This window comes from Pelodiscus sinensis, chromosome 1 (genome assembly GCF_049634645.1).
Source record: "Pelodiscus sinensis isolate JC-2024 chromosome 1, ASM4963464v1, whole genome shotgun sequence".
In the NCBI taxonomy this organism is placed as follows: domain Eukaryota; kingdom Metazoa; phylum Chordata; order Testudines; family Trionychidae; genus Pelodiscus; species Pelodiscus sinensis.
Window position 1 is genome coordinate 179,000,053 of NC_134711.1, and position 10,826 is coordinate 179,010,878.

The following is a 10,826-nucleotide window of genomic DNA, read 5'->3' on the forward strand; positions in this document are numbered from 1 at the left end:
CCTCAAGCTGCACACTTACAGCACTCATTGATTATAATGGAATGGTGATAGCTCAGCAACACTGAAAAATCAGGCCCCTTCTATTTCAGTATTCAAATCTGAATTAAGGAGTCTAATTTTAGGCACCCAGGTTTGAATACATGGTTGAGTTTTTAAAAAGCCTTACTTCCTCTCATGTCAGAAGCCCTCTAGTTTTACATACGATTCAGCAGCATGAAAATTCTTGGTGCCAAAATATCATTGTGTCAACGTTTTCATCAGCTGTTACATTGCTACTATTTTAATCAAACGAACTTAAAACAAATTTTCTAGTACTGCAGTTTCCATTTATAGGGTTCAGGATACCGTCTCCCTTTGACATGCATAATTTTAATCACAGTTGTGGGTTAGGCACTTATATTGCATTCTATAATTATCATTGCCTCTGCACTCTGAAATTACAGTGGAAAACTGTTGAAATGGCCAATATTCATTTTTTTGGTTTTTTTAACACTGGATTTATTTTGTTTTCAATTATAGATGATCTTAATATAAGCGGAATCATAGCTGCTGTAGTAGTTGTGGCTCTGGTAATGGCATTATGTGGCCTTGGGGTATTTTATGCACAAAAAAAAGGTTACTTTTCAAGTAAGTTGAGTTAAATCTTGCCTGCCTTATAGATATAGGAAACTTACTATGACTAAACATTTCTACTCTCTGTAGAGTATACTCCTTGTTGGTGTAGGGTGAGTCTGCACTATTGAAGTATTGCGTCTGTCTTCAGTGAGGCTATGTCTACACTGCAGTTCTTTTTCGGAAAAAGGTACGCAAATTGCAAAGTGCAATTTGCATACCTTTTTCCGATTCTTTTTTCAGAAGAGGCTTTTCTGACATTTGTGGGGCCAAATGTGGGGAAAAACTTTCTCTTTCGGAAGAGCCCTTATTCCTCATAAAATGTGGAATACAGAGCTTCCGAAAGAGTGTGCCTGCTTTTTCAGAGATTGATCCGAAAAAGTGGACGTGTTCCCTGGATGCGGCAGAGTTTTTTCCGGGATACCTCTGGTATCCCAGAAAAACTCTGTAGTGTAGACGTAGCCTGAGTGCAGGATTTGGCCCATAGTTATTGGTTCTTCCTACTCATTTTGATCATACTCACTTTCCTTTTTGCAATAGAAAATGAGACAGAAATGGCAAGCTAGTCACAAATCGTTGCTGAAAGGGAATTGAGGCAAATGCAGAGGGCATAAGCAAGCTGCACTGACTTCTTTCTTATGCAAAGTAGGGATGGTAGCAATTAGTCAAGTAGTCAACTACCTGATAAGCATATGCTTATCCGGTAACCTAGTCACTACTCAACTAGTCACTTCCCCCCACCCCTTGCTGCCTCTATTAGAGGCAACAAGGGGAAGAGCAGGAGCCAGTGCTGGGGAGAGTCAGCTTAAAAGGAGAAGGGCAGGGGAGGAAGAGGCACAGCGGGGGACCCAGCACAAGCCAGCAATCAGCTGATTCCCAGCTTACACACGGTCCCAGACGCTGTGCCTCTGCTTTTTAAATGGGGTAAGAGATGCCCAGCTCTTACTCCATATAAAGGCAGAGCTGGGGTGGGGAGCTAACCCCACTGTGGCTCTGTAGTTCTCCCCTTTTATCAACTAATCGAGTAGTCAATGGAAATTTCATCGACTACTCAATTAGCTGATTAAACGAAATTTTAACATCCCTAATGCAGACTTAAGATAGTTTTGAGATTAATCATTTTCTCTTGTTGACAATTATATTTTCCACGTATGTTCATGATCTGAGTCTGAGAATTTTTTGCTCACCCCGTCATTGACAAGTAACTTGAAGAAAATTAACTCTGAGCTCGGGAGGGAGAGCCCAGGACAAATGACTGCTTGGGTACAAAGTCTAGCTGATGGAAGAAGTTACAAACTTCTTCCCCAAAGTGTATTATAACAGGACTGATAAGGACCATTGTAGCTATGAGAAATGTCAAACACTCCCATCCCTGAAAGACACTAGGTATAAATTTATTTCTGGCCAGAATTCTGCCATATTTATTCATGTGTACTGCCTTGCTACACAAGTGTTCCCATTTATTTAGTAAGGCACCAAAGAACATTAAAAAAGCAACAAAATTACACCTATATCAGTGGTTCTCAAAGTGTCACTGTCTTGAAGATGGACTTGGGGCTCGCTTTCCCTTCCCTTCCACCCCCCCCCCCCCACAGCAGGGCACCTGTGCTGGCACTCCTGCCCCAACCCCAAAACGTGAGGATGGAGTGCTAGCTGGGGCAGGGGCAGGGATAGACTTGCAGGCCAGATCCAGCTTCCGGGGGAAGGCAGGACAGGAAACTGCTTGTCTGGAGGCTTTCCCTGCTGCTCCCATTGGCCAGAATCACAGCCAATGGGAACAGCGGGGAGTGCCTGGGAGAGGCGGGAGGCACGGAGCCAGGTAAGCACCCCTCTTGTGACCAGACCCCACACCCCCATTACCCTCACAAACACCCCTCCAGCCAAGACCCCACATCCCCACCACACTCCTGCACCCTCCCTTCTCCCCTCCCAGGACTGCTATCCTGCATCCATTTTGTCATCATGGGTGGTTGGCTGGTGATCCGCATAAAGGTCTACGTTGAGTGGGGTAGGCCACTGGCCAAAACATTTGAGAACCACTGACCTATATGTTATAAGAAATTAATATGCACTCAAGCATGGGCGCGCGCGCGCGCACACACACACACACACACACACCCACCCCAAATATGTGTTTGTGCATATGCACATTAAAGGAACTTTATTGGTCATTTGGTTTTTAAAATCTGTCTATTCCCATAAAATGAAACAATTTAAACAGAATCATTTTTAAGCAGTACTTAAACTTGCATCCTTGTTGAAATGGACTTGCTGACTCCATCTGCTGGACCATAATGAAAGTACATGTTAGGATAACTGATGCTTTTATTACATTTCATAACAGTTGGACAACTTCCCCAGGTTATTTACAATATAGGCCATAGAGTTTAATACAGTGAGCAGGCAGTGATGCAGGGGAATGTCTCATGATGTGTCTGAAAGAGGAGAGACAGCTTTTTTGGAGCATGGGGAACTGAAGATTGATTTGAGAGCAGTTTCACCATTTTCAAGATAGGTAGCTGAATGCTTTCAGAAGTAAACTAATAAGGCCAGAGGAAAGAGAGTGTGGGTGGGTTTCCTGCTAGCTTGTCTAGACAGACTGCTGCCAAGGGAATCACTTGTTCATCTTCCAGAGAGAAACATAGGTCAGCTGCTACTGTCAGAAATTAAAAGGATGAGGAAGGACAAGAGCTAAATGTAATCTACAGAAAACATTTCAAAGAATGTGTATTAGCCAGGGAAATTTCCGTATGCTAAATATGTTTTTTTTTTCTTTTACTCTTCCAGAAGAAAGCCCTTCTCAGTAAGTATATTACTTTTGGGTAATTTCATTTATACTTCTGATGATACAAAAAATGTGATTTTTTTTTTTTTTTTTTTTTTTTTGTGCTGGGCTTTCCATATCCTCATGATACATACAGGTGTTTTGTGTCTTTAACCTAATTTTTAGGGTGCTATTTTGGTGGCTGGAATTTCTCACTCTGCTTACTAAGCTGCCTACTAAGCCCAAGACACTAGTAATAAATGAACAAACCAATATATGTTAAACAGAGGTAAATTTTCAAATGGTTTGTGCCCCCTTCTCCTTTCGTTATCAATCAACCCCTATTTCAGCCAGATATAAATCTTGCTTGAGCAACTCCCTGGTTGTGAATGCAAAGCAGCTAAGTAGAATTTTATACAAATCTGTGTCTGCAAATCATTTTGAAAATTGGCTGTCAGCCAGGATGAAAGTTTGCACCTCAGTTTTGCCCTAAAAGATGGAAGCGAGTTTGTGCTGTGAAATTAGCAACTGTACAGAGTACACACAAGCTGATTTTACAAAATAAGCTGAGATACATATTCACATATCAGACGACCACTGAGTCCTTAAAGTGAGGCTGGCATTTATTTTGTCAAGCTAAGCTCAACAATAACAACTCATGTTCTCAAATGAGGACAATGGCAGGAAAAAGCAAATAACTTACTAAAAGAAGATATCACCAAGTACTTCTTAAAAATATTTTCTGATACTTGTTTTATGATGGTCATGAATATGTTATACATCATCACTAAATGAGCTATAATCAGTTATGCTTCACATCTTGGATCCTTAAAACAAGCAAGGGAATGCTAGTTTGGCAGCGGCTCAGGAAGCAAGTATTTTATTTTCTAGAAGCTCTCCCAAGATATTGCAATGCATAAAAGACAGTAGACATGCCCCTAGTGTAAAATGTTGCTGTGCTTTTGGAGAGGGGGAAATTTTATGAAATAGCTATTTCTATTACACAGTATTTTCACACATTTACTGCAAATGTTCTTGATTACATTTGTGGTCAAGATATTCTCATGAAGTCGTCTGGTGTTAGATAGGAAATGCCTTTCAGCGTGCATATAGCAAGACATTGCTTTACCTCTTGAAAAACAGTGAGCCCCACAGATTCTTCCTTTTGTGTATTGTTTCTGGTCTTTAACTTTCATTTTTTCCTGCTTGTATTTTTAGTTCTTATTTATATATAAATTTGCCCACTTTAGACATCAACCTAGTTTCATCCTAGTTCGTGTCTTGTTAATCTGCCTTCTTTTTTATTGCACTAACAGGAAGAAGAGTTCTGACTATAAATATACCCCAAGTGAAAAGGTGAGTATATCCAGCACTCAGCTAGGGTATTTGTGGGAATTGTTCATCATGAACCAATTAAGCTCCCATTTCCTGTGACTGTCCAATTCATTGGCCCTGAAATGAGTAAGTTTCCTATATTTTGAAGGAACAAGATTAGTCTTGACTCTTTTCAGCTGAAGAACTGTTCAGGGTTTTGCTTCTAAAAAAACACTTGCCTTAAGTGAGGGAAAGTTACAGGTTTAATGAAACACATGGTCAAGTCTAATGTCAGAAATTACAAAATCATCATTTGACCAACGATTCCTTGTTTTCGATCTAGGGGGAAAAAAATTGACTTCCAAATTGCAAGTCTGAGATCTATGAGCACACTCTATCCCTCTTGCTGCAAGGAGGTAAAGGGAAAGGACCACTTGGGGCCTTTTCTTTCTTCTCGCCCCCACTTAACCAAAGAAGGTCAATTGGAAGAGCGCAGGAGCAGGGTGGAGGTGTGGAGTCTGGATGGGAGGAGGGATGCAAAAGTGGGGTGGAAGGTGGGGATTTGTTCTGAGCAGGAGGAAGGGAGAGGGTACAGGAGGGTGGATTGGGGTGCCTACCTGGTGCAGCTTCTGGAGGCGCGGAGGCGGGGGGGAGTGGCGGTGCAGATGACTCTGTACTGCCTTGTGTTTGCAGGCATTGCCCCCGTCGCTGCCATTGGCATGGAGCAGCAAGTGCATGCAAGGGACAAAGCTTCCCTGAACTGCCATGCCTCAGTGGGGGTAGTGGGGAACAGCAGTATGCAAAGCCGCTTCCTCTTCCCTGCCAGGCAGAGCTTGTGAATCAAATACAGTCTGTGGCTTGCTTTGATCCAGTCTGCAATGCTCACTCCCTTCCCAATACCGGTCACAGGCCAGATCAAGGCAAGCTGGAGCTGCGGGTTCCCCACCCCGGCCTAGCAGATGGCAGTCCGTATTGGTTATACCTGGCCACCATAAGTGCTGTACAAAAACTATCCTCTGTCCCTAAGTCTGAACTCCAAGGTAATTAAGCACTGGGGCTTTTTGTTTTTATGTTTTATTTTTGTTTAATTTCCTCCTGTTTTGGTGATGAAAATTTCTTGGTTTGCCTCCATCTTCACTGAAATATTGGTAAATTCTAGTTGGGGTGCATTCGTCAGCTACAGTATAATGGCACAGCAGCAGCTATAACTGGAGTATTCAAAAGGAAAGAAATATTGACAGGAGTTTTACGTTTTTCCCCCTTGATATTTAATTTCTTCCAGTTGGATACCTTTTGAACTGTAGTAGGCATATCATGTACAAATGGGTTTTGTGGGCTTCAATCCTTAAAAAGGAATTGGAATGGTATGGTCACTGATAAGCCAGACTTCACACTTCAGGTCTAATATTCTGTTGCAATGGGAAGGGGTTGATTTGATGTCATTACTAACACTTCATAGCATTTTTTGTTACTGTTTGTTTGGCATTTGCTCCCTCTCTAACAACCTGGAGATATGAGTTAAGTTCTACAGGATGGACCTCCCTGGTCCAGCACCCTGGGGACCTGACCAGTCCCAAATGAGAGAATTTGCCAGACCAGAGATCACCGGCCTCAAGCCCCATCACCTGCCAATGGCAGACTGCTCCAGCAAGCACACCGCCTCCCCTGCATCTCCCCCTCGAACCTGGCTAGGCTACTTGCCCAGATGCTGCCAGCTCCCTGGGCAGCACAGGTTCTAGCTCCTGCCACAAGGATCCAGCATCGGGGGGTAGCCTTGGTGCTCTGGCCCCACACTCTAGCGGGCTGTTGCAGGGCTCTGGCCTCAGACTCCCATGGTAGCCTGGCCCCACACTCCTGGAGGGGTGGGGTTGTGCCAAGAAAATCCAGACCAGCATCAACCCGTGCTGCCAGGGCACTCTAGCCTGGCCCTGTGCTGCTGTAGGCTGCTGCAAGACTCGGGCCGGGTCCTGTGCTGCCCCCACCTTGGCTGCCAACCCTGTTGTCCCAGCCCAGTTGTCCCTCCTTCCCTTAGGCTCCCAGGCTCCCGATGTTAAGGACTAGTCGACTATCTGATAAGGAAATGCTTATCAGATAGTTGAGTCGACTAGTTGCTTCCCTTCCCCCCTCCCCTTTGCCCCTCTTGCTGCCTCTGTCAGATAAAGGCAGCAAAGCAGTAGGGAGAAAGAGTACTTCAAAGTGGCAGCACCATGTGGAGCCCAGGGTCAGCTGGGGACTTCTTAGCTGATCCTGGGTTCCATGTGGCGTTTCTACAGAATCTAGACTCAGCTGGGGAGTTCCCAGCTGATCCCGGGCTCTGAGTGGCACTGCCACTTTGAAATGCCGTGCGGAACCTGCGGTCAGCTGGGGAGTCCCCAGCTGATCCCAGGTTCTGTGGAAATGCTCCCCAGCTGACCCTGGCTCCGTGCAGCATTCCAGAGCTGGCACACTGCGTGCAGACTGGGACCAGCGGAAAGTCCCGCTGACTCTGGGCTCATGCGGGAGCTTCCGCTTTGAAATGCACAAGAGCCCCTGCTGGGGCCTCTTGTACATTTCAAAGGAGGAATTTGGAAGTGCCTATCACTAGTCAAATTAATCAATATTTAATTAACCTTAGTCCAGGAGTATTTCTGGTCCTGCCTGACAGGGGATGTTGACGGACCAAAGAATGCTGGTTTTTGTAGGTACAACCTGTACTGATGTTTAAATGCAATGGATGTAATGTAGCACATTTGGCTGAAAGCATTAAAATAATTGATCACCTTTCTCTTCTTTTAGGATTTCAGGCACACCAAGTCCTTTGTTATTTAGAAGATGTCTGACTCTGAGGGATACAAAATGACTACTTGTTATACGCAGTATCAAAGGGATTTTTCTAACTCTTCTGCAAATACTTGGATTTGTTTTGAGATGGTATATACTCATGCAGAACATCTATTGGAAGGCCTAGGATCTAATGCTACAAACCTAATCATGTACTGTATAACTGTGTTCATATTGTTAATACCATTATTTCTCTAATTTAAGGATAATAGTAAATAGATAATATAATTTGAATGAAGGTTTCTTATCCTGTTTGTCAGTACACAGCAAGGGGATTCATTACTAAGCAAATTCATGCTTATGATCTTTACAGATTAGGGTTAAAAAATTTTAGCCACTGTAATCTGATACTTTGTAGTGTCTACATCTAAAAGATAATGGCTAACTTTTTGCCATTTTTCAATTTTATTAATGCCATGATTTTTCTAGAGACCTTGCAGTCAAGTGAACAATTTCTCTGATACAGGACAGGTATACATTTATCTTAAATGTGGCTCACTCTCTTATTACTCCTGGGGTGATTCTGCATCTCTGTGAGGATACGCAATTCATATGTCCTGCATTTTTTGTTCTCCCTCTTCCCTTCCTAGTGCAGAAAGACGGGGGAGAAAATCTGCAGGGGCCATAACCTTCTTTCTAGACAGTTCAGGCAGCACATCATGCTGGAGCAGTCTCAGTCAGACTTTTACTAAGAAGTCAATTAAGAACAATCAGAACCAAGCACTTCCCAAAATATTTAGGCAGTCCATGACAATGATTAGCAAAACTGACTTTCATGTGTGAGTCTGAGATTTAAAATGTCATTTTTTATTTTTGCTGTTTTGTACTGTAATTTAAATGAAAATCTACTATTATAACTGGAATGTAGGATATTAGTTACACATGAAACTTAAGAACAGCTGAATAGTGACTTTTATACTTTAACTTACCAAAACAATTGAAACTGGTGTGATTGTTTTGACAAATTATGTAGAATTTTGCAATTTTTGGTGCAGAATCCCATCAGGAATATATAATAGAGAACTTTTCAACAGTGTTATGCTGTAGAGGTCATTGCTTTTCAACCTTTTGTCAATCTCTAAAAAAAAAAAAAAATTAAATGGAGGTGCAGATTTTTTTTCTAAATCTTAAACCTAGTTTGTGGACCGACCTCAGGTTGAAAACCACTGGAGATCAAATGTAATGCTGAAGTGTGTTGCTTTTTTTTTTTTTTAAACAGGAAGTATATTTATGATTGGTAAGTGGCTTTGCTGAAGGAAAGCACTACAGCCAAACTGATACAGTATTAGTGCCTTGATTTTTCTGTTAAAGTTGTTTTATAAATAAAAATGACCCAGAGTGTCTGAAATGCTATTGTGGGTTTGCTTTCAGTGATCTGCAGATATTACTTTGTGCGCCAAAATATGGCACTCTAAGTTAGACAGCTTGCTTTGCAACAAACTTGCTGCCTAATGTCTTCAATTCCAAACATTTTACTCTCAACTTTAAAGTGACAGCCCTAGTAATTAGAAGGGGATTTTTTTAAGCAAGCAGGCTTTTAGCTGGAACATGCACTTTTAGTTAGTCTAAGTTTCATTCTCCCAGTTTCAACTGTGGGTATGGCAGTGTAAAGACAGCAGCTTTGAGTTAATAATTATTCATTTTCATCTTACTATCTGCGGCCTTGAACAGTTTTAATATTAAAACTAATTTGCTTCATGGTCCGTGGTAGTTATAAACTATGGATAGGTGAATCAACATGCTAAATTCTTTCAGTGAAGTTGTGAGAAAGTTGTAGGAGCTAGTTTCTTTAGCACCAAAATAGGCAATTGGGATTCTAGGAGAAGCAGAAACTGGATGTTGCTACTCAGTGACTAGCATGCCCTGTTTCTCATCCCATTGGGATTAGTGACAATATTACTTTATCATTCAGACTGTACAGGATTATTGGTTTGATTTAGTTCATGTCTAAGAAAATGAGCTACAAGTTTTAAATCAGTACTTAGTGTACACTAGTTCTCCAGAGGAGCTAATTGAAGAGCAGTAGAATACAGGCAGTCCCCGGGTTACGTACAAGATAGGGACTGTAGGTTTGTTCTTAAGTTGAATCTGTATGTAAGTCGGAACTGGCGTCCAAATTCAGACACTGCTGAAACTGACCGCCAGTTCTGACTTACATACAGAATCAACTTAAGAACCCCAGGCGTCCCCAAGTCAGCTGCTGCTGAAACTGATCAGCAGCTGATTCCAGGAAGCCCGGGGCAGAGCAACTCTGCCTGGGGCTTCCTGTAGTCAGCGCTGGTCAGTTTCAGCAGAAGCTGACTTGGGGACGCCTGGGGCAGAGCAGCTGGGGTGCTACTGGACCAACCCAGCAGCACCCCATCTGCTCTGCCCCAGACGTCCTGATTCAGCCGCTGCTGAAACTGACCAGCAGCGGCTGAATCAGGACCTGGGGCAGAGCAGCTGGGGTGCTGCCGGGTTGGTCCAGTAGTGCCCACGGGCGCTGCAGGACCAATCGGCAGCGCCCCAGCTGCTCTGCCCCAGAGTCCAAAACAAAAGCCTGGTCTGCTGGGGGGGGGGGGGGGGGGGGGGGGGAGCACACTAGCTGCACCACCCCCCCCCAGCAGACCAGGGACACGGGGAGCAGAGCCGCAGCAGCAGCGGGGTGCCGCGCCTCTGAGGCTTTGCTCTGGCAAAGCCTCTGAGGCGCGGGACCCCCCCGCGGCTGCAGCTTCAGTCAGGGTGCCTGTGGTCTGCTGGGGACGGTCCCCAGCAGACCACAGGCACCCTGACTGAAGCCGCAGCCGCGGGGGGGTCCCGCGCCTCTGAGGCTTTGCCAGAGCAAAGCCTCAGAGGCGCGGGGAACCGCCGCTGCTGCCGCTCCAGTCAGGGTGCCTGTGGTCTGCTGGGGACGGTCCCCAGCAGACCACAGGCACCCGGACTGAAGCCGCAGCCGCGGGGGGGTCCCGCGCCTCTGAGGCTTTGCCAGAGCAAAGCCTCAGAGGCGCGGGGAACCGCCGCTGCTGCCGCTTTGACTGAAGCGGCAGCAGCGGCGGTTCCCCGCGCCTCTGAGGCTTTGCTCTGGCAAAGCCTCAGAGGCGCGGGACCCCCCCCGCGGCTGCGGCTTCAGTCCGGGGGCCTGTGGTCTGCTGGGGACCGTCCCCAGCAGACCACAGGCACCGGGTCTCATGCAGCAGCAGCGGGGGTTCCCGCGCTTCTGAGGCTTTGCTCTGGCAAAGCCTCAGAAGCGCAGGAACCCGCCCGCTGCTGCCGCTTGGGTCCTGGTGCCTGTGGTCTGCTGGGGACGGTCCCCAGCAGACCACAGGCACCGGCACCC

At 45.0% G+C, this 10,826-nt stretch overlaps 1 protein-coding gene across 4 annotated transcripts in view; it reads left to right on the forward strand.

Moving 5' to 3' along the window:
* Positions 1 to 8,858, forward strand: part of JAM2 (junctional adhesion molecule 2) — a 69,215-nt gene extending 60,357 nt beyond the window's left edge. For 3 of the 4 annotated variants that reach the window (XM_075910110.1, XM_075910091.1, XM_075910116.1), the window contains exons 7-10: positions 520 to 627; positions 3,400 to 3,415; positions 4,693 to 4,732; positions 7,466 to 8,858. In XM_075910110.1, the coding sequence (XP_075766225.1) occupies positions 520 to 627; positions 3,400 to 3,415; positions 4,693 to 4,732; positions 7,466 to 7,498 (197 nt within the window). In that variant the 3' untranslated portion in view covers positions 7,499 to 8,858. The remainder of the gene's footprint in view (positions 1 to 519; positions 628 to 3,399; positions 3,416 to 4,692; positions 4,733 to 7,465) is intronic. The other variant, XM_075910101.1, reaches the window with a different exon arrangement.
* Positions 8,859 to 10,826: the final 1,968 nt, after the last annotated feature.